The sequence below is a fragment of the Anomalospiza imberbis genome, chromosome 7 (genome assembly GCF_031753505.1).
Source record: "Anomalospiza imberbis isolate Cuckoo-Finch-1a 21T00152 chromosome 7, ASM3175350v1, whole genome shotgun sequence".
In the NCBI taxonomy this organism is placed as follows: Eukaryota; Metazoa; Chordata; class Aves; order Passeriformes; family Viduidae; genus Anomalospiza; species Anomalospiza imberbis.
Window position 1 is genome coordinate 4,284,148 of NC_089687.1, and position 24,645 is coordinate 4,308,792.

General features: G+C 39.6%; 1 protein-coding gene across 1 annotated transcript in view; it reads right to left on the reverse strand.

Annotated features, from left to right (window-relative positions):
- Nucleotides 1-24,645, reverse strand: part of ARHGAP15 (Rho GTPase activating protein 15) — a 322,109-nt gene that overhangs the window by 248,081 nt on the left and 49,383 nt on the right. The window contains exons 5-7 of the mRNA XM_068195158.1: nucleotides 23,378-23,439; nucleotides 22,016-22,103; nucleotides 15,494-15,583 (exon numbers count right to left, since the gene is read on the reverse strand). Of these exons, the coding sequence (XP_068051259.1) occupies nucleotides 15,494-15,583; nucleotides 22,016-22,103; nucleotides 23,378-23,439 (240 nt within the window). The remainder of the gene's footprint in view (nucleotides 1-15,493; nucleotides 15,584-22,015; nucleotides 22,104-23,377; nucleotides 23,440-24,645) is intronic.

The following is a 24,645-nucleotide window of genomic DNA, read 5'->3' on the forward strand; positions in this document are numbered from 1 at the left end:
CCACCTTTCCCCCATTAATAGCTCAGGGATTCATAAAACAATGTTGTCACTAAATCAACAATGTTCTGAGTTGCATTTTCTGTGTAGTCAAGAGGTCTGGGCGCTACCTAAATGCTTTTTTGTCACTCCAGCAGCATGCCATTATAATTAGAAATGATCAGCAGAGCTGAGCTGCTCACAGGCACTGTCACCAGTGAGAGCACTGGCTGGTCAGTGCCGTGTCCCCAGTCCTGCAACACCACAACTTCTCCCTCCTGACAGGACAAAATTAACTCTTACAGCCTAATAACCACTGTGCTACTGCACTAACAATGGCAAAAGGTGTCTGGAGCAGCCTGGTGTGCTCAAGCATTGCAGATCAGAGTTCTGCTGAACTGCAGCAAGAGATGGAATCAACTCCTTCCAGAGGCTCTGCATTGCCACAGCAAACAGCAGAGCATGACTTAACAAAGCTCAGACCAGCAGGGGAAAGCCAGGAAAGGGGCTTTAATTAATGGAGCCACACTTGCTGTACCACAAACTTTCTTCATTAAGGTAGGGATATTAAGGAAAAAATATTTTTTTTTTCATAGGAATAGAACAAAGAGCAAGAGGAATTATATACGATCAAATGTAGCTTTTACACACAGCTGATTTTTCTTTTATTTTTTTTTTTTAAGAGTGAAAGAGTGAAAACTTAGGAAAGTAACAAGTAGGAAAATGTTCCTCTAGGAACATTTTTCACATTCTAGGTGAAAAAAAGCCAAATTATTGTAACTAAGTCAAAAATATTCTCAAAGTTTTAAGCATAATTATGGCATTTCCAGTGTCATGGTTTAAACAAAGTTTTTTTGAACACCACATAGAGCAACAAGGACATTGGGACCTGGGTTCTCTTTTCTACTACCACCCTATGAGTGGAAGTTGCTGAAACCATGACATCCCAAGCAAACAGCCATGCACACACTAAGTATTCAATAAATTTTGCTCATAGAGGCTACCTGAAACAGCCCATAAATATTAACAAAGACACCTAATGCACAGACATCCGGCTACGTAACCCAGTTCCAAAATCCCCTCTAAACAAAACCAGCACTAAATGCAGAATATCACAGCACCAGGAGATTAATTCCTGATAGGTATCCAAACCCTGGACAATCTAATAGCAGCTTAGCATTGATTGCATGCTACACAACAATTTAGGTTTTGTTTTCCATTAGTAAACACCTCAAATTACATGAAAGGGAGAAAAAGTTCCCTAGATACAAGCATTAAATATTTATCAGCCTTATGTCTGCTCTGTCACCACGCCTCTAAGAAAGTCCATTAATTAAATACTTTAGAAACGATTAAAACACTTCCTTATTGGCACCTGTTAATTCACTGACCCTACGAGGCTATGGCAGTAAATGTCTTGTTTGATTGCTTCTCTTACCAATAAATCAGCAGCTTAAAGACAAAGGAGACATGATGCAACTCCATGTACACAATTTTGCCTTAAAACACAAAAGCCAGTTTCTTGAGGCAGAGAAACAGAACATTTATGTAGACAGGGCAGCACAAATAATCTATTTAACCTAATCTTTTAATTACAGGAAACATCTCGTAGCAAGACATACAAGAGCAATGAAATGACCCAGAGCTAGAAATCAAGATGATATATTTGTGCATGTGAAAGTTACACCAGCAGAATTCATAAAAGAAAACCTCCTTGGGCATTATTATCTTTCCGTCAGGATACACTGTCATCGCATTGAGAACAGGAGAAAAAATGGCTTAAAATATGTTATTAAAATACAAATAAAGGGACAGGGAAAAGAAAACAAGAGCAGAGAAAGGTAAAATTAGAAGCGAAGGGAATGCAGGTGAAAAGAAATCTCTATTTGAATTATAAAAAAGGAGCATCTTAGGAGTGGGGAGAGAAAGAAATAAGGGACAGACCCCAATAGCTCGGCACAACACAGCACCTAGTCCAGTGCAGAAGCTGCAGCGATTTTGGTGTCATTATTTACTCAGTAACAAACTACTCAGCAGACAGGGGGGTTCAAATCTGGCCCTGCTTGGGCAGTATGCAAATCTTCTCCCACTCCTCTGCAAGCCTTTAAGGATAGCTGGCAGAGAGTCCCCTGAAGAGTCCTGGCAATGCCACAGTCTGCAGTGGGAAACGAGCATCTTGCAAAGAACCCCTGAGATGCTCCTACCCCCTCAAATCTGCGCGAGAGGAGAAGTGTTGCCTGCAAGGGGGAGCGAGACGGAGCGTGTGTGCAGGAGAGGGAGAGAAAACAGTGCTGGTAATTATAAAAGAGTCCTGAAATGCCAGGAGATGGAGAGAATAATTGATCCTAAACAAAAATAATGACAATAAATTGCGCGCTCCTCGCTGTGTGTAATGTTTTCTCCTCTCCCCCATTTGTGGTGTTTTGACCCTTTGTTCGGATCCTTTACCTTGCTGCACTGAAGTTATTATGGAATATTTGAAAAAATTGGCTTCCTTTCCTTTGATCTCTACTACTGGATTGCATTCTTCCTACTGCCTGCAGACAGTTCTTCACTCCCACATTCATTCTCCCCATTTCTTTGTTTACATTCAATTTTACCATATTTCTTCACACTTTTCTACATGGGTAAAGCCTATGTTATGTTCCAACACACATTACTCTCTCTCTTTCCTTACTTTGCACTTTTTAACTGATCATGTAGAATATTTGTTTCCAGAATGACAACAAAAAAATCCAAACAAAACAAAACAAAAAAAAAGAATAAAAAGAAGAAAAATGTATGCAGTGGTGAAAACATGTTCCTTTTCACTCCAACTGCAGCCCTAGCTGAATTGTGCTGCCATTGTTTTCCAACAGAACTTGCATTTCCAAACTTGGGAATTCCCATCAGTCTGTCTGACAGAATTTTCCTGTTTTTTCTCAGAAGGTGTGCATTTTTCAAATGCCAGTAACATACCACTGCAGAATTTCCCAGGAGTAACAGCTTGGTTTGCGGGACTCTTACTCAGAAGCCTTACTTCAAAAAAAGTCATTTGAAACAGAAGAACCAAAACTGATTATTTACATTCTATAAATCAAAACAAAACTACAACCAATGCATTTCAAAATATTGCTATAATTATTTTCTACACGCTGATAAATTGCTGGACATACTTTCCTGAGTGCTGGTTGGCAATTCCTCGAGCTCTAAACACAATGTTTATTTAATTTTAGATTGTGAATATAATTATTAAAAGTGTGATTCCAAATAATTTAAAAAAAAAGAATATACAGGGAAAAAAAAAGACAAACCAAACACAAGGGGGCCATATTTCAGGTGTATTACAGTGTTTTTAAACCTCTGTCTGTTAGATTTCATGGAAGGGTCTGTTCCCAGGGTGGAAGTGGTTGATTCAATCCCAGGGGAAGGAAGAGCTCAAGCCCATCAGGGGCCGAGCATCCCCAGTCAGGTGACAAAGTTGGGAGTCACAGCAATGGCCACTGTGACAGTTTGGGGGTGTAGGAGAAGCTGCAAAGCTCAGGAACAGCTCTCTCAACAATCCTGACTCCATTCCCTGAAATATATTGAAATGACAAAGATGTAAAAATGTATTGAACCCACTTCTTTCAGCATTTATAGAAAACAATGTGTTTTATACCCCCCAAAAAAATGGGGATGATTATTTTCTGAATAAAGTGTATTTTTTCTTTATAATCTATGCACCATCACTCTTCTTTCTCCAACGGTAAAATTCAGGGATATTAAAAGATGCAGAGTCATAACACAGTATCCCAAGTATGGAGAAACACAGTTCTTATCTCAGACTCCCTCACTCACACCCAAAAGTTGCCTTTTGTGGCCTCTCAGAGAGGGCTTGGGCCGTGCCAGCCAAGGACCACCTCACACAGAGCCAGCCCTATGAGCTCATAAAGGTGAAAGAAGGAAAGAAGCATCACCATGGTGCTATTAATGCCTGCACAGATGTGAATGTTCTACCCCCCGTGTAAATCAGGAGAGTTTGGGTGAAATTGGTGTATTAACATCAACATCCTGTGACCCTCAGCCAAAATCCAACACGCCCGGTCTGTAACAGGCAGCCCCATAAGGAAGATATGGATGGACTGGGAATGGACTTTGCTACCACAACTAAAATGAGAAGCAAAAAAACCCCAGCCAATCCACTGCACATTGATTTAAGCACTACAGGATGAGGTACTGAAAGAAATAGATATTTGTCCTTTCAGCATCTTGCTCCGTGGCCCCTGCTTTGTTTTCTCCTTTTAACTTTGCCATACATTAACAATTTTTCTGAATTGATTCAAGGCATTTCTGGCAGCACGTGATTAAAAATTATCCAATTTTAATTGTTTTTCAGTGGCAGCAATGGTTGAAACTCAATTTTGCTTAGTCTGCTTGAGAGCTGGGCATGGGTGGTAACAGGTTATTTCAACAGTCCAGGGTAAAAATGGGATCTTTCACTTAACTCTGCAGTATCAGTGCAATTCATCTCACTCCATAACAGATGACATGTTCAATAGAATATGTAAAGTATGCCTCCACCTAGTGATGACTATGTACAAATAATAGAAAATAATAATAATTAGTCCATTACTTAAGAGAATCACAGTAATTGGCTCCCATTTTACCAAACTAAAATGCGCTCTCATTCAAATATTCACACATACAAATGCACACTTTGTCTCCAGAAGAATTAGTTTAAAGTTCAGTCTGTGACAATTTACCTGCAAACTCTGACTTGAGGGAGGCTAAACACATTCTAGGTTGTAAGCATATTAAAATTTCAAATAATAATGTATTTGTAGCAATCAAGACTATTATAAGGACAAAAAAAAGGGGGTGTGACTGAAGTGCTGTAGATTTTAAGTGTTAAAGCTGTCTGATAATTTAAGTTTGATAAACTATTTCTAAATGAAATGGTAAACAAACCACATCCCCTCCTTGCAACTTTGTTTGCCAAATAAAATGTTTGTTAAACTTCTTGGATTGCTGTCTTTTACAGATGCAATTGCAGATGTAGTGGCTGAAATTCCTAGGAATTTTTTTACCCCAAATCAGAGCAGAGGTTATGAAAGTAAAAATAAATTAAAAAAAATTAAAAAAAACAACCAAAATAAATAAAAAAAATAATAAAACCTCCTAACAGTAAAAAACCTCAGCACTCCAGAATTCAAGAAATCCAGCTCTTGAACTCAATCTCAAATTTTTAACAACTCCCATAAACCATATAAAAATAGTCTCTAACTGGGATCAATTGCAGGCGCATCCTCAAAATCAATAAACTTGAGGAGGAGGTTTGAAAAGTCAGGGTCCCTGGTGGAAAACGTTCTTGTGGGTTTTCCTTTCATCTGGGAACCACCTTAAATGTCTTCTCAGGCCGACTGGTCTTGCATTACCATTTCAAAAAACTCTCCCCATCCCATTAGTGGTCCATGGATCACAGTTTAGGAATTCCTGCTCAGCTGAAAACCAGAGGTGTTGTATCTAAAACAGAGGGCAGGTCACTGCCCACAGCTTCCCCCTTGCATTTAAATTGCCTCCCATTGTCCATATAACACCTTCAAGCATCCAAAAAAACATCCTGTCCGCAAAGAAATCACTCCTACACAAAAAAAAAAAAAAAAAAAAAGAGTGAATCCCAAACCTCTCCTCTGGCAACCCTCTGCACACAAATTCAGAGAGAGGACAGCCAAGGCTCCCCATGCCCAGCCAATTCCAAATATCTGCCTCAGTCGTTAAAGAGAAACATTAAAAAAAATGGAGTTAAGTGGCTTCGCCAAGATTTTAAAAAATGTAGTGGCTGAATACAGAAATACCAGCACCAAACATGTAAACAAGTCAGATTTGATTATCTCCGAGTGAGTTCATTTAGGATTAGTTTTTATCTTTTTTTTTTTCCCAAGACTTTGATAAATTAAGGGAATGTTTGGTCACCTATCAAGATACTTTTTTTTTTTTTGTTCATATTAGCTTACATTAATTTAAACCATGAAAAATCATAATGCTCTTAAATTAATTTAACTATTTTCCATTAGGAGAAGCACTAAACCTTAAAATGTTAGAGAAGCAGGAAATCCAGTCTTCTTTTGCATTTCTTACATTTTTCTTGCAGCTGTTTATTGCCAGAAAATACCATTTTCCCTGGATCATAAATGCACAAAACACAGCACCAAGGGCCACACTCACATCAGAGGTGCTTTACCAAGTTCACCCTACTGACTAGCCATAATTCTTATTACATGCTTTATCTTGAACCACCTCATCCTTGTGAAGCTATTTGTCTTTTCCCTACCATCTGATCAGAAGAGAATCACTATTTTAAAACATAAATTTACTACCTAAGGAAAAATTTAGAGAACACAGGTCTATGGGGATCCATTTACTTAAAAAAATAAATATAAGTTGATTTAGAAACCAGTTAAATGAATGTTAATTATGGAATAATTTGAGTTGGAAGAGAAAGGTCACCTGTTCCAACCCCCATGCCCTAGGCAGGGACATCTTCCTCTAGAGCAGCTACTGGTCTGAGTTACTCAACCAGGCACCAGTTTTGACTGAAAGATGTTTTTAAAATACTCAGTATCACCAGAGTGCCCTGCAGGAAGAGTCCATGGGGGAAGGGAGAGCCTCGGTGGCACCGGGCACAGACTGGGCAGCCATGGCTGCCTCCACTGCCTGCATCCCTGTCTTCATTGCTGTTCACATCTCTGCCCACTTCCACATCCCTGCCTGCATCCCTGTCCTCATTGCTATTCACATCTCTGCCCACTTCCACTGCCCATATCCCTGCCTGCATCCCTGTCCTCACTGCTGTTCACATCCCTGCACACTTCTGCATCCCTGCCTACATCCCTGTCCTCACTGCTGTTCACATCCCTGCCCACTTCCACATCCCTGCCTGCATCCCTGTCCTCACTGCTGTTCACATCCCTGCCCACTTCCACATCCCTGCCTGCATCCCTGTCCTCACTGCTGTTCACATCCCTGCACACTGCCCAAATCCCTGCCTGCATCCCTGTCCTCATTGCTGTTCACATCCCTGCACACTTCCACATCCCTGCCTGCATCCCTGTCCTCACTGCTGTTCACATCTCTGCCCACTGCCCAAATCCCTGCCTGCATCCCTGTCCTCACTGCTGTTCACATCCCTGCACACTTCTGCATCCCTGCCTGCATCCCTGTCCTCACTGCTGTTCACATCCCTGCCCACTTCCACATCCCTGCCTGCATCCCTGTCCTCACTGCTGTTCACATCTCTGCCCACTGCCCAAATCCCTGCCTGCATTCCTGTCCTCACTGCTGTTCACATCCCTGCACACTTCCACATCCCTGCCTGCATCCCTGTCCTCACTGCTGTTCACATCCCTGCCCACTTCCACATCCCTGCCTGCATCCCTGTCCTCATTGCTGTTCACATCCCTGCCCACTTCCACATCCCTGCCTGCATCCCTGTCCTCACTGCTGTTCACATCTCTGCCCACTGCCCAAATCCCTGCCTACATCCCTGTCCTCACTGCTGTTCACATCCCTGCCTGCATCCCTGTCCTCACTGCTGTTCACATCTCTGCCCACTTCCACATCCCTGCCTGCATCCCTGTCCACTTCCACTGCCCACCTTCCCTGCCCATTTCCACTGCCCATTTCCACTGTCCACCTTCCCTGTCCTCATTTGCTGTTCACATCCCTGCCCACGCTCCCTGTCTGCATCCCTGCCCACGCTCCCTGCCTGCATCCCTGCCCGCATCCTTTGCCCGCGTTGCTGTTCACGTCCCTGCCCGCTCGCACTGCCTGCACCCACTGCCCTCATCCCTGCCTGCATCCCTGCCCGCCCGTGCGCTGCCCACGAGATGGCAGCAATATGTTTATGAATAATGCAGCAGAGGCTGCAGCCCCATTCCGCATGCGGGAGCTGCAAAGCGCCGCTCGCTCCTTCAGCTGCGAAACAAAATAACATCGCGCGAGCCCCCTCCTCCCCTCCCCAACCGCACAACCCTCTGTGAATTCGGCCAAAAAACCAAAAAAAAAAAAAAAACAAAACAAAAAAAAAAAAACAAAAAACAAAAAAACAACAAACAACAATGGGAAAAATAAGCTGCTCCTCTGTCACGCTGCCCGGGTTGCTTTCTCTTGTGGGCTCGGCGTTTTCCAAGGCACAAGGTGCTTCCTCTGCTCTCACAGATTTGTCCAGGTCCTTGTGCTCAGCCATGCTTCTGTCCCTGACAAAATTATGTCACACGCACATTAAGCATTAACTGCTGCTATGTTTTATTCCTGCAGCACAGAAAATGCCTGTGGCTTGAAATAAATATTTTCTTTTCTGATGGACAAATAACATCTGCACTGGTGAAAGCTGCAAGCGTGGCTGTCACAGGCTAAGTGATTCAGATAATTTCTTGAGAAGCACATGTGTATGAGCACACACAGACACTCGTACCTATCACAGGCACTCACGTATCAGCACTTGGATTTGCCAAAAGATGGGCTCTTAAAAAGCACAGTGAGCTATTATAACCGTCACTTTTAGCAGACAGGCTTCTAAACACACATAATGTCAGCCTGGGGGAATACGGATCCTGAGTTTTTCAAATCAGCCCGGTTTCATGGAAAATTTAGGCATGCTTTTCCATTGGATTTTGGAGTTGTCTAGCATTTAGGGAGGCCGTGGCCTGCAGTGGGTACCACACAGAGGTGATGTGCAGTGCCACAGACAGCAGCACCACAGCACTCTGCTCAGGGCAGCTTCTGCTCCAGCCAGGCTTTCAAGCCTTTCCAAGACCTCCATGAGTTGTTGAAGTCACATTTTTCAAGAGATTCTTTTTTTCCTGAAATTTTTTTTAAGACCGTAATGGGGAAAAAAAAATACCTGCCTAGGTAAGATCATATTTAGCTACAAATCAACCAAAGTTTTTTTTTGAGAATTTTGAATCTTATTTCATGAAGCCGACTATAACAAAATATTGCTCATCAGGAGTGGACCTCACTATTGCTGAAAAGTAACAACTTTTTCACATCATTAAAAAAGTGGTAATTAGGATTTTAATTAATAATAATAATGATAATGTTGTTCTGATTCTATAGCCACAAAATACACAAGGCCTTTTTGACATAACTGAGGGGTTTGTACTACCCCAAAGAAGACTCAAAAACCACAAGTGAAAGAAACAATTTAACTATAATTTTGTGGCACCTCTAACTTAACTGCTTGGTTTGTTCTTTTTATGATTAAAGTTGCTGTTCCTTGAAATCCTTTAAATCCCATTACTGAGGTTAAATTGAGAGAGAATTTCCTTGAAATTCTATTACAGAGGTTGAAGAGTCAGTTTCCCAAACTTGTTAAAAGCACAGTCGAGTGCCCTCCTGTTGATTGCTTGTCTATTTCTAAATTGATTATAGCTTGAATATTGAAATATTTTTGTATATGTTATAGAAAAGTTTTTTTCATTTTTGGTAGGGTTTCCTATGCAAATGAAGTCAAAGTCCTTACAGTTTGGATGTTCCTGTCCTTGTGTAAAGCTTTGCTTGTATCACCCTTTCTGTCAGTATTTTGGGGATGAAACTGGCTTTATTACCTGATATTCCTTAGAACATGAATCACATCAAAAATTTCTGTGTCCATTACTGAGCAATAACTGAGAAATCTGAATTCTGGTTAATTTTCCATATGTTCTCTTTGGGCTAACATGAGTAACACCAGATTGAAGAGAGAGAGAGAGAGAGACTGGTGAGAGAAGCCTGACCATTTCTCACCCAACACTTCTGAAACAAGGGTACAACAGTAGATTCCAGAGTCCTCCAGTTACCAGGCTCTTACTAATTCTCAATTAGATAAAGATCTTTTCCTTTCTCAGCTGATTTTCCTGCCTGTTGTGCTCTTTACTAACCAGGAACACCTCAACACCTCCTTGGGTCCCAAGAGCAGCTACTGTCAACACAGGCGGTTACAGCTAAATCTGCCTTTTTCATACATAAAAAATAAATAATAAAAAATAAAATTACCAAGGATCACTAAGGGTCTCTCCTCCTCATCACCTTAAAATATCATATTAAAGTCTTTAGAAGCCAAAGTGACTTCTCAATTGTTTAAAGTTTAAAATGCATATTGTGTGCAATTTTCTATTTCCTGCAAAACTTTCCTCATAATCAAGGCTGGTTTTCCTCTTTCACTATGTACTGTCACTCTTACTTTTCTGTTTTGATCACCAAAAAATACATTAAAACTTACAAGATGTTCAAAATGAAAGAAATTAAGAAAAGGACAACTGAATACATGAAAAAAAAAAGCATTCATGGTTTGTTTTTTTTTTTTTTTTTTTTTTTTTTTTTTTTAGGTTACAATAGAAAATAGTACACGTGTTGAGAAGTCAGAAGATTATCTGCATTCATTGATTAGGTTTTACTGAATATTTTGGCAGGAGCTTTGCCAGTAAGGTCATTAACAAGCCACTTAGAAGAGAGAAATAGAACCACAATTGTGGGACTGTTCCACATTGCTGTGTTCAAGATCTCCCACTCACAACAATATAAAGAGTACTTATGTAAAATCAGAGAAACGTTTGGATTGGAAGGGACCTTGACTGGACTCATTCCATAGGCAGGGACACCTTCCACTTCAAGCCCCATCCAACCTGGCCTGGGACACTTCCAAGGATCCAGGGGCAGCCACAGCTTCCCTGAGCAACCTGTGCCAGGGCCTCACCACCCTCACAGGGAAGAATTCTTTCCCAATATCCCACCTAAACTTCCCTCTGGCAATGGGAAACAATTTCCCTTTGTCCTGGAACTCCAGGTGCTCAAAGTGGGGGAACTACCTCCCTCAAACTGCTGGCCATGCTTCTTTTGAAGATGAAGACCATTTCTTGGTTTTGTGTTTTTCTAAAAAAACTAATTTTAAGTTTGTTACTTTAAGATCCTCTTTCTGATACCACCTAATGACTATGCAATGTGGCCAAGTCTTTTAATTAGACAAGAACATATTCAGGTCTCTAGGATAGAAATTAAACCCCAGACACAGCAGTGAGTTCCACAAGTGGACAAAATGGTGTTTTGAGATCACAAGAGGTCCCTGAAACAGATTCAAAGCCAGCAAAGGTTCCTGCACAACTCAGAGCCGAACGCAAGAGCCCTCTCAGGCTCAGGAAATGGGATTAACTCTGGGATAGGATTCAGGTGGGAACAGGCTCCAGCTGCTGATAAGGACCACCATAACCCTGCAAGGTGGCTTTTTTAGATTTTCCTCCTCTGTGCAGCATTTATGTTCAAAAACACACAAAGAAACCCAAATACCAATCGCAACCCAAGCTCCTCCACGTCGCACTCTCAGTGCTTCCTCTAGAGAGATTGTGGAAACAAAAATGATCCCTCCCATGGCAAAAAGCAGTGACTTAAACCATTCCTGAGAGGCATGCAGACACTATCCTGATCCTATAGTATGTAGAACAAAATAGCTTATCATTCAGATTACTCGCTTGGACAAAGCTGGAGAGCTTCAAGGACAAGGGAGTTAGCCAGGATCAGCGCCATAAATGTTATTATATATGAAACAGCTGCAAGATAAATTCTTTCATATTACACATAGGTGCAGTTGTACTTTCAGCTGTCTCACTGGTCGAATACTGTAGGTCTTATACAGCTTTCTTTACTTGTAAAATACGCTTCTTAGTTGTGTAGGATTGAGTTACCTCAAACCTTACAGCTGCGGCGCACTGAAACAAAAAACAGTATCACACCACATCTGTGGCAAGAGCCCAGCCATAGAACTCCAGAAATTCCTCATATGAAACCTTCCTAAAAGTGAACTCGGTGAACAGGGTAAAATTATGACTAAAGAAACCAAAAAATGCCTGTTAGTTAAATGAATGGTGCTATTAAGAGAACAAAGCAGCTTCATCGATTCATAAATATGCTGCTCGCGACCTTTTTTGTACTTTTCACCTCTCTCTTATTTTTCCTTTTCTTTTTGAATTATCTGAGAGAAATCTCCCAAAACCTCTTCAAGGAAATAGTGTACAACCACAGGACTTTGAACCCCCAGAATTAAAAATCCAGAGGTCAGGAGCACATCTTCCATGGAGTCTGGGATGAATTTCAAATTAAAAGGCTGTTTGACTTAGAGCAGAGGTTGAGTAAAACAGGGGGAAGAATAAGACCCAGTTGAAAAGTTTACTAAAAATAGGAAATGTGGAATATTGGGGGAAAAAAATCTGCAAATTAGCCTAGTTACTGGTGTTTCAAATGCCATATCAATACTGTCTGAAAAGCAGCCCATTAAGTTATTTTCTTTTTTGATAACTCACATCAAAACACACCTACCCAATATCAAACTAAGCCAAAAAAAGGCAAGAGGAGAACAACAAAGTGTCACAAGCGCTGTTTCTGTTCCACTTGCTGACTGACAACACTGCCATCCCTTAACATGGTTTTATTTAGATATTACAACCATCTCTCTGTAAATGACACTTAGGATTATTTAAGATTATGTTGTAATCCTTTTAATCCTCAGTGCTTTAAATTTCAGGCTAAACACCAAAGAGCAAACTAGCACTTAGCAGAAATATTTAAAGCATGTGATTTGAACATAAATCTTCTTTTATTCAGCACTCCTCCGATGAAGACCTAGTGCATCACATCACTCAGCCAGCAAGAACAAACAGCACCGTGTCTCACTGCAAGCTGCTACCTTACCCCACACCACGGGAAGCTGTTTCTAACCAGGTCTTTTCCTTGGTGCCAGATCCACCATCAATAAAATAAATGAAAGGAAATCTGGAGGCTATAGCCTATGAGATGTGCATATTTTCAGTTACTATTAAGGAAAAGTTGAGGGGAAAAAAAAACCCCACATAATGTGTTCATCAAGAACAGAAATAGACTGCATGCACAAATTGGATAGTGTGAGACAGATCAGACTTATCCTGTTAAAAAGGGAGTAGCTCAATTAAAATGAGAGGAGTAACACTGCTGAGAACATCATGATCAAGACCAGAAACCCAAATCTTCCTTCCTGAATATCATTCAGTCGCAGCTCCCTCTTTTTTTTCTCCCTGCATCGATCATGCTTCCAATTAGTTTTTCTTTATGATACTCCTATGCTCCATCTTCTTGCTGCTATCCATTAACTGTCATCTGCTTATATTTTAAATCCAAGATTTCCTTCTTTTTCTTCAACCCAAAATTTCAATAGTAATTTTCCATTTATGATCTATAATTCATGAACTCAAATTGAGCACCGTGGATAAATCAAACTCAAAATTCTGTACCTACTCTTAATACAACACATTAGCACAAAGCAACCACTGCTTTGTTTGGATGACAAAATAAGTTTTCATTAGAAAGTACTGAAACAAAATGCCAACTATGTTTTGATGGGCTTTGAAGATATAATTATACTTATTTCTGATCATTTCAGTGTTAAGCAGCTAATGTATTTAATCAAATAGCAATGCAATGCATCTCTATTTAGGTTGAAAAAAAAAGAAGGAAGCATTAAAGAAAGCCATCCATGTTGTTTTCATTTGAACAAACCTATGAATAAGTAGACACACACTATCAATTTTATTCCCACCCACGAGGAATAAGTAGATCAGAAGTGTTTCCTGAAATATTCAATTTCCAGGTACAAACTGACCTCTCCGCTTTCGAACTCGCCTTGGATTCCCTCCAGACTATCTCACAAATCTTCGCTCCCTCTCCAGTCCCCTTCCCACTCTATCTGCTCAAGTCTTGTTCAGTCCCTTCCTTTCCCAAAATGTCACCACTACTGGTGCCAAAGCCTTCTCCTCTTTCGCTCTTACCATCTGGCACAATCTTCTTGTAGCTCTCTGTCTAAACAATGCTCCATCCCTTTTCAAAATGTGTCTTAACATATGTCCTTCCTCCCATGCTTTTACTTCTTAATGTCTCTCCCACTCACTTATTGGCTTGATGAAGACACATTTTAATGGGTTCAAACAGTAGTGCATGAGTTTCCTTTCTCACATTATTCTGATTCAGTTACACCTCACATGAACAGAAGTGAGAAGAAAATGCACTGCAGAGCCTTCCTACCACCAGTTGGGTAAATCAATAACAGAGCTTCGTTTGTCTTTACTTTGGAAATGTATTAGCTCAAATGAATCACCGCCCCAAAACGCATTTCCAAACAGGAATTTTGCTTACTGCTGAATGAGAAATAAACCCTAGAAGCTCAGAAGACCTGTCAGTGTGCTCAGGGGGTTGCAGGAGTGAAGGCTAAGGTTATACTTAATCACATTCCAAGTGAAAAAGCTGAAGATTGACAGCAAAAACGAAAATATTTATTCTAAAAATACCTAGGAAATGACAAAGCCCTAAGTGTAGTCTCAAGACAACCTGAAAGATGTGGAGGGTATAGAAGCATAAATCTCACTGTCTTAGAAAAGAGGAATATTTCTAAATATTGCATGTGCTTTAGAAAGATGTCTAGAAAAATAAACCTTGAAAAAGCCTCTGTAACACCCAGTTGACCCAAAGAGATTTCTTTTTAAGAAGCCATGTACAGGCCCTTAGGGATTTTTTTATGTGTAGTGTTTTTTGTTTTTTTTTTTTATTCCATCCCAGACCCAGACACAGTTGGTTTCTCCAGCATTTTTCATTGGTCATGATGCCAAAGGACTCTCTGGTAACTAACAGGATCTTGACCCTGACATGTTCCCTTCTGTGTCTCTCTCCCCTTTATTGCTTGTATTGTTAAACATTTTGAATGTTAGAACTCTGGGAAACAACTTGGCTCATAGAGAATAATATTTTGATGTGGTTTGATGCAACATTTAGTGAAACAGAAAAAGACAACAAATCCTTTCTACTGATATTCATGGGAGCTGGATTATGTCCAAAACCTGAAGATGTTGCAATAAACTATTTTAGGCCCTAGATCCTGGAATGTTAACCTTGCAGTAATGCTTTTCCCCTCCTTTCATCTTCTTGGGCCTTGATCCTCCCTTTCAATTCAATGGGATTTGGATGAAGGAATTAAATAATATTATTTTCCATCAATGAAGAATAGTCCTGTGAGAAATACATGTCCTTCTCTGCTGGCCCTGACAGAGGCAAGCTTTTAAAATCCTCCCCCTCTCCTTGCAGAAGTGAACCTGGGTCATCACCGTCTGAGGACCCTGAGCAGCAATAAAAATAAACAGAGAAACCGCACAGCACTGGAGCCGTGCTTGTATAAGCAGTTTGAAGAAGTTGTGTTTATGGAAGTCCTCTAGGTCAAGATTCTAGGCCTGAACCCAAAGCAATTACCTACTAAGTTTTAAAAACAAATTGAATATAGAGCATTAATCAATAAATCAACAGGTTCTCAAGTGTTTAGGAGACTCAGTCATCAGAAATCCTTCTCTTAGAAAAATAGTAAACCGATGCTGGATAAAGTGTTACACTCCTTTACTGGTAAGAAAAATGCTGTATTAAATCAGGATCTAGTTATTAAAACCAAGGAAATAAAACCTACATCTTCACAGAGTTCAGACTCAAATGAGCAGTGGAATGCTTTGCCTCTTACCTGAAAGACATTCTTTCTGCTGGATTTCTCTGAGGTCCACTCAATGTGAGCACCACACAAATCCACACACTCAGGTTTATATCCCGGCTTCTGGAAAGGAAAAGAAAAAAAAAATCAACATGAATATGGCCTGACTTTTCACAAATGGGGACAGTTATCAGATAAAACAAGAGCAGATCAAGTTAAAGTGACAGGTTGTTGTAGCACAGCTGCTGATATTACTGAAAAGAGCTCATTATATACCCTGGTATTGTTAAATAACCACTCTTGGGGTTCTTAGTTCAGAAATTAGGTTCTTATATTAGAACATAATTTTAAAAGCAATTAAATGGTTTAAAAAACAGTCTAGTGTAACATATAGTAGATCAAAACACAAATGCAGACACATGGACCAGCTATTTCAATGCTTACTTTGCCAAACCTCTTGAAGAGTCATGGAGTTTAAAGGAAAAATTTTGTGGGTTTTCCAAATGCAAATTTAAACTGATGCAACTGGAAAGGACAGAAATTAGACAAGAACATACATCGTATCTCTAAGAAAAGCTATCTCCTTTCTCCAAACAAATTATCATTTCTTGCTCCTAAAAAAAGAAGAAAAGGCTTCGAGGGCATGTGTGACACCCAGAAAGAGCTCAGCACAAGGGCTGATGCTTCTCAGTGTCAGTCCACGCATCCTGGAGTGACACAGCTCTGCCTCCCTGCTCCTCCATATGGATGCAAGGAATTCAAAGAGCAGATTTGTTTGCCTGTATCATTTACGTTGCTGGGAGTTGGTGTAAAGCACAATAATCCTCATTTGCCATTGAAGCTCCTTCTCCAGGGACTTCTCCAGGGACTGCCTGTGCAGCAGTTCTGGCAAAGCCCGTGTAGTTCAGAGTAGGCTTTGTAGATTGGGTTGCTGCACATCCTACTCAACAGTAAAAATACTACTGTTAAAAAAAAAAAGCACCACTAACTGCCTTTTGGGTAGGGGATGGAGTGATAACCACATAATTTAATTAATCAGCTTGATGCAACTGTTTTCTCTGCTGCTCTTAAGCCATAGTTACCCTAAAAATGTCATTAGTGATACAGAAACCAGACTTTATAGAGTTAAGAGTGGCCAGTCCAGCACCAGCCACAGATTCAGCTTTCCAAAAATTACTCACTTGAATTTCTCTGATGTTGTTATTAAAGGCTAAAATATGTGTGTTCTCCAAGATGCCTTTGAGATGGGAGGAAAAGAACCTATTTAGGTTAAAAGAAGCAAAGAGATCCTGGTCAAGTGATTTGCAGGCACAGTGTCTGGAAGTTTTCAGTTCTGGGACTGTAATTATGTTCTCCATTTGCCAAACCATAAAACCACGATGGTTAAGCTCCACTGAAACTGACAGTCCTGTGTGCCTTTTTTCCCTTTTTTTATTATTAATTTTTTTAATAGAAGAAATATACTCTTCAAAACAGAAGGATGTTCTTGTGGTTAAACCACTGGAAGAAAAGAACTTGGATTTCTTTTTCCCCACCTCTGCCTCAAATTTCCTGCCTGGCCTCTGACAAGAGTTTAGTCTTTCCAATTTTTTAATAGCAGATCAAAACTGCAGCATTGAGACTTGATTTTGAAAAAAATTGGGAAATTTAGTTGGGAAATTTAGTTAGCTAATATTTGTGTGGCAAAAATTATGAAGTTGGGAAAAAACCCAAGCACCGATATATTCATGCAAATAAATATTCAAATTGCAGAGGAAATGAATGAGTTCTCAATATTCCAATACTTTCATAAATAGGGCTATGAGGCTTAGATCATCTCCAGGACTCCATTCAATGCCCAGATCTGCACCACACAGGCAGCTCTGCAACCCATCAGGAACACACAAGACAGGCTTCTCAAAGTGGGCAATCTTGCTTTCTTTGAAAAAAAATTGCCACACGGATAGTTTGAGTCGGAAAATACTTTAACAAAGAAGGGCAGCAGCAGAAAGAGTTGAGAAATTTTGAAAACACATGATGAGATTAAAAGAAGAGATTAACATGTAGACAAAGAAACAGAAATAGTTTTTTTGATAGTGAACATTACTGGAATACAGAATATTTTCCTCAGAAAAACTGCCATGGAACACTGAAGGGAGAAAAAACAATGAAAAGGCTAGATAGGTGTTGCAAGAAGATGGAATAGCAAACTCAGTAGTATCTCTAATTTCTATTATTGTACAAAAATTTATGCAACAGCAGAAACTGGACCCTTCTGTGCACCCAGTGAACACACAGTGTAATTCTGCTGCTGTTGCAGTACTCTGGAGTATTTTTTACAGCTCTGATTTTATAATAAGCAGAAGAAAAGTACAAGCATGTGCATGTCCCTCTCCAGAAAGGATGGGATGCAGGCTTGTGGTGTGGGAAAGATGAACAGGCTTCTGCTATGTGCAATAATTATTTGAGTCAGTCTCTTTCTCTGGGGGAAATAAATATGAATTGAGCAACCTGGTTTAGTGGAAGATTTCCCTCCCCACAGCAGGGGAGTGGAACAAAATGATCTTTAAGGTCCCTTCCAACCCAAACTCTGTGATTCTATGAAAACTTGTCCTTTGGAGAATTTATCAGTTCTGACCACAATGTGTCAATGAACTCATGAGTATGGCATAAAATGTGAGGCTTCTGATGAAAATTTCATGCTAAATCATTCACAGAATTTACAGAATGACTAGGTTGGAAGAGACCTTCAAGATCATCAAGTCCAACCCAGCCCCAGCACCTCAACTAAACCCTGGCACCCAGTGCCACATCCAGGCTGTGTTAAACACAGCCAGGGATGGTGACTCCACCACCTCCCTGGGCAGCCAGTCCAGAATTTTATCACTCTTTCCATGAAAAACTTTTTGTTAATATCCAACCTCTATTTCCCTTGGTGCAGCTTGAGACTGTGTCCTCTGGTTCTGTCAGTGCTGCCTGGAGAAAGAGCCCAACCCCACCTGAGCACAGCCACCTTTCAGGGAGCTGTAGAGAGTGTAAGGTCACCCCTGAGTCTCCTTTTCTCCAGGCTAAACACCCAGAGCTCCCTTTTCAGATCCATTAAGCCTGAAACCACCCATCACTCTTCTGCTGCACACCTGGGAAGCACCCACTGAAGTCCATCAGAACACCAGTAAATCTACAGGGAAATTCATTTTGGCCTAAACATTTCCCTGCTACAGAGTTGGCTTCCCAGGTTATGCAATGCCCAGAGACCCTGGGAGAGCAAGTTGAGGTGACTGGGAAGCCTGAGCTCTCCACGTCCTTGCTTTGTGCTCTGCAGTCAGAGCAATTATGTTATATCAATGTTGTTGCAGGGGGTTATGCTGTAAATTGATACAAGTGTCTGCTAAGATGAAATCTTCCTAAACATGAATATGGATTGCAGCAGCATTTTCACTCACTAAATTACTCTGCAGATGGGCTAATAACCTGAGGTTAAAACAACCTCTGTTGAATAAACTATCTGAGGGAATAAACTGACTACATTTTCTTGGTCAGAAAGACCAACTGATGATAGAATTAAATGCTGGTAAGGAAGAATGGAGCTATGATTCATTTAGAACACAATGTCCTTAATTTAAAATGAAGAGATAGTCAAATTCATAAGGATAGTTAAAAAAAAAAAAAAAAAAAGAAAAAAAAGTGTATTAAAGCCAGGACCACAAAAGATCAAGGCAGCAGCAAAAGCTAATGATTTAGCTACATGGGACGCAAACTTGCATTTCCAGTAGTATTTGTAAACAATCTCATTTTCTGAATCTCTCCTCTGTGTGCTTTAATTGCTGTGCTCTATTACTTCCAATAATTCCAGATTTTGTCACCAACTCCACCAGAAAGCAAAGCAATGGATCCCAGTCCTCTCTATGCAAAGCAACAGCAAAGTTGCCACAGTGAGTCCTGCACCTACAGTTGTACACAGGAACAGCAAAACCTTTTAGATATTGCCAGTTCTTTGATTAAAACATTACTAAAAATTAAGACAAATAGAATTTAAGATCACCTCTAAATTCTATTTAGCCCCATTGTCATGAAAAGAGGTATTAGAGGGGCTCTCATTTCTCTCTCCTGATGCCTTTGTTTTGTTAAATATCATTCCTTTTTCAATGATGCTGTCTTAGTCTAAATTTTTGCTCCAAGTACAGTATTTAATAATTAATAATTAATGAATCAATATATTTAGAATACAAAGGAACTTTAATCTTTTTGTTAAGTCACATCATTTTCCTGCTAACAGTAAAAATGCTTTGTTATAATTCATACTATCATGGATGAACATAGCTTTTCTTACATTATTTAATTAATGGTTGAGTTCCCCCTTTTCCAAAATAAACAAAAACTGGAAAAATAAAATCAGTAAACAAATGGCCTCTAATGAATCTTTTTTTGTATTAGTCCCTTTCCAGTATCAAAATTATATCTGGTTAAGTGGTTTACAAAGGAAATAAGCACTGCATTTACTTTATCAGATGAGATAAGCATGGCAGTTTAGCTTTTTTTGACATGCAAAATTTGAGTTTAGGAAATTGAGTTATAAGATTATAAACACTGACAGCTCTTGTTATTTTCAAGCTTTACTAATTTGCTTATTCACTGTTGCATTTAAGTTTTTTGCAACAGACAGAAAATGTAACTTTAACAGATTTTTCTCACCTAGTGAACATTGAGTTCACAGCCCCAGCATTCAAATCTAGCATGGAATAAAACAAACAAAAAAAAAACACCTCTTTTTTATCTTTTTTTTTCCTCCCCCAGAATCAGAAAAACACAAGTTCAATATGTCTGTGTTCTTCCTAACACAGGAGGCAGAAGATTTTCTCTCACTGATAAAATGAGCCCTGGTGGTGACTGAGGCTTCAGGGAAAGGGACTGACCTCTCAGAAGGTCCCGTTTCATAGCCCACCATCACTTTTTTAGTTAAACCATTTGAGATCTGGGCCAAACCCCCCATTCTCCAGGCAGGTCTAGTTTAGGATTCCCTAAAGAGCTAATGGGGATTTTAACCATGTTGAGGAGTCTCAGAGCAAAATCAAGCCTCCTGTGTGTTAAATTTCCACCAGTTCATTTTTATGCTCAAATCTGGGTAAAGACTTGCAAAGAGAGGGAAGAGGTAGCAGATAGACATGAAGGACACTTAGAAAATTATAATAGTTCTAATAAGTTCACCTTAGACATTTTTCTTTTTCCTAGTAATATAAAAGTCAACTTTAAAGAAAATAGGTGATTCTGAAAAAAAAAAAATTTCAAGCTTTTCTGTATTCGTGGTTGCAGAGAAGTTGTATTTTCCAGCTGGACTAGCACAAACACAAGCAGAAAGTGCCAGATTTCACCCTTTATTTATTTGTATTGTTTCATATCTTAGTTCTGGGGTTCTTTTTCTACAAAGCTCAAAAAATGTAAGGCATGAAAAGGTGCTCTTCAAGGCTGATTTTATGACAGGTGGCATTGATAGATCTAGGTTTTATAGAAGAATGGTTTGCATCACCTGCCACAGGAAAAATAACTTATTGTTTGTGACTTCTGCCAAAGAGAGCACCTTTGTGGCCACACATCAAGCCAATGAGATTTGGCAGGTTCGATCAGGCCTTGAGAGCCTTTCACAACAGGGCTTTGTCAAACCCGTCCCTTCACTGCCCACAGTGTCACAGAGCCACCAAATTTCCCTTTTGCTGCCCACGCTGAGGTTTGGCTGTGCCCAGCACCGAGGGGACGTGCGCCGTTACCGCTCGCGCAGCAGAGCTGTCACTTGTCCCCAGACAGAGATCGGTGGCCTTTCCTTGGGGCACAATAAAAAGGTACTGCAAATTTCACTTTGTAGTAACTACAGGCTACAGAAATAGCATTAGCTGCATTAGATGGAGTCGTAGAAATATTCAGGAAGGTTAGCGGGATATGGTGGATGTCACATTTATACTGCGATAAAAAATCACTTTGCTAACTTATAATGTTTTCTGCTTTGGTAACACCCTATATTAAGGTGCCGCTTATAAATAATTTATTATTATTTATTAATGTATAAACCACTTTATAGGATGGTAGATAACAACTTAAATTCATGTATTAAAGATGCACATGCATGGTTTAATACAATTTACGCCTCACAATATCCTTTGCAACAGATTCTCATCGCATCATCTGTTCAGCATTTATTACTAATGCATTTTATAACATACTTTATAATACATTATTTGAGGAAGTAGCTGCATTTAGTGATCATTTTCATAAATAAGAATAAAGCATTTATAAGTGGCACCTTAATTTAAAGTGTTACCTTCACATTACTGGGTAGTCACTCACCATTTGTCTCACTTTGCAATTACTCTCGAAATGCACCTCTTAATAAAGGACATGCTGTTTCCTATTTCTTCACATACACTACATCTGATTAAGAGTTTATCAAGGCATTTTTCCTTCAGCTGCTTTCAAACCTTTGAAGTTGCCAGCTCAGTCTAAATTTGTCTTCTGGAAACACCAAACTTTTTATATTGAAATAATAGTTGCCAGGAGACTGAGGATATTGGATGGTTGATTGCCTACCAGGTTGGCCAGCGCCGGCTGCTTGGATTCTTTGTAGAATTCCATTTTCCGAGCAGTGAGAACAATCCAGGAGGTGGACCAATTTTTCCTTGCAGGAGGTAAAATATATTTCATTTGTAGAATTGGTTTTTAATTATTAAAACATAATATATATTAATATATATATGTCAGAAACAAAAATGGTCTAAAGTCAACATTGTCAACAAACTTCCATCAACACTGATGGAGTTGCACCACTCTAATTATAACCCAAATGTAACCTATCAAAGCTTGAAGGGCTTCTTTCTCCTCATTCACATTTTGAAGCCCATTTGTGTTTCTTTTTTGCCATGGTGTCAAATGAAAACAGTGGGATTATTCACACATGCTCAAAGTTCACAAGTAGAGGACTCTGAAATAGCTGGTGCCCTTCTGGTACCTAATACTTAAAATAAAACCGAGAAGGAAAAATGTTGATCTGACTACACAGAGCTCAGTAACAGGTCTATTTTGAAAGGTACCGAAAGCTGTCTCCTTTCCCTAAATTAAAAGTTTACATGAGTGCAAGAAAGATAAGAACAATATCTGAGCAAAGTTTGAGTAACCATTAAATATCAGGAGCTCACGGTACAGCCCTAGAGCTGAAAAACTGCTGGGGCTAGGGAGAAGTAAAAATACACATGGACATGTGAAAGATTGACCCTTGATACAGAAAAACATAATATTCAACCCAGAGGAAAATGCTATTACATATGTTATCTATAACAGGTTTCAAACCACTACATAATCATAAATCTGATCTGATAAAAAGCTATTTTTAGATCAACAGCTCAAGTTTAACTTTTGAATTTATGGATCAAAATATCTGATATTTACAGGAAAGCTCATAAACCAACTATTGATCTGCTTCACCTGGTGAATATGAGTTGTCTAGTGTAAGCACCACTTCAGATCGTCATTATTTTTCTCTATTTTTAATTTCCATTTAAAAGAGGTCTTGTAAGTGCACAAAGGTGTAAGTGGTCCAGCGTGCAATGCGCAAATTTAAACAAACTTTCCTACGAGTTGGATAGGCTGGATGAATATGGATTACCAAGGAATTCAATAGCAATATAGCTTGGAATACATCTTAAATCCAGTACCAATTTATACCAAGTGACCCCAGTTAGGGATAGAATGGGGCATCCACAGCTTCTCTGGGCAACCTGTGCCAGGGCCTCACCTCCCTCACAGGCAAGAATTTCTTCCTAATATCCCATCTGACCCTGCTCTATGTCAGTTTGAAGCCATTCCCCCTTTTTCTGTCATTCCAGGCCCTTGTCCAACGTCCCTCTCCAGCTCTCTTGGATCCCCTTTAGGCTGTGTCACACTCTCATGTCGTACCTTAGTTTCTTGCCACCATCTGCTATTTTTGCTTTTAGAAGATATCCTTCCTTCTCCACTACCTGCAAGGAAGAAAAAAAGAAGGTCATAATTGTATTGTTTATTTAGCTGAATAAAACAACTTCATACATGCATAGGAGTCTGCATCAAGACTCTCTAGTGTGGAACACCTTTCCACTAGTTCTCAGTTTAATCACCTCTTCTTTCTGATATGTTCCATTCATAAAACAACTTCATACATGCATAGGAGTCTGCATCAAGACTCTCTAGTGTGGAACACCTTTCCACTAGTTCTCAGTTTAATCACCTCTTCTTTCTGATATGTTCCATTCTTCTGAATATTTGCAGACAATATTCAAACAACACTTAAATTCAAGTACTACACAAAATTAACCACAATAAAAACCCAATAAAATTTTGTTTTACTTTATTTTATTATATTTATTTAGAATAAATTTATGTAAATGCAGGCAAAGTTACTAGCTATGAGCAAAAGAGAATTTGAAATACATTGCAGGTAAATGATGTTAAAATATCAGTTTATATATTGAGTTTCATTACTGGCTGTGAGGGACACAGCACACTGAGGACTCTGTATGGAGATGTGACACTTGATTGTCGGGTCCCAACACCATGCTTGATTTTTGGTGCATTAGAAGCAAGACCTAGGCTTGCTCTTTTATTTTTTTTTAATTTCAGTTTGTGCTTCTACACCTCTCTGAACACCTTCCTTAAGCCAGACCCCCTGGCAGACCCTTGGCTCTCTGATCAGCTGAAATATCTAATTGCACAGCTGAGATAGGGGTTATTCTTGTCTATATAAATTTATATTAAAAATCTAAAAACTGAACAGAGCAAGATGACTGTTTTTCACCCAAACCCAATGATCTTCCACCTCATCAGGTCTCATCAACTAAGGATGTCTAAACTGTGTCAGTAATGAGAAAAAGAAACAAAATTGTGATTAAGAGGGAGTCTGGTTTTGCTTTCAAACATTACTGAGCCAGTGCCCGACTTGGATATTAGAAACTCCGCATGGTCTTTGTAGTAAATTGCATCACAAGGCAATTTCATAACAATGTCAATAGAATTTTGCTGTCTGCAAAGCCATTAAATAGCAATAAAACATGCTTTAACAGGCATATAAGGATTTTCAAATCAGACATGTCTGTTATTTTGACTGTACAAAATAGCATTATTTTAACAGTGTAGTATGTTTCACAATTTCCTCAGATTTTGGCTGTGGTTGATATACAACACGTAGTGAC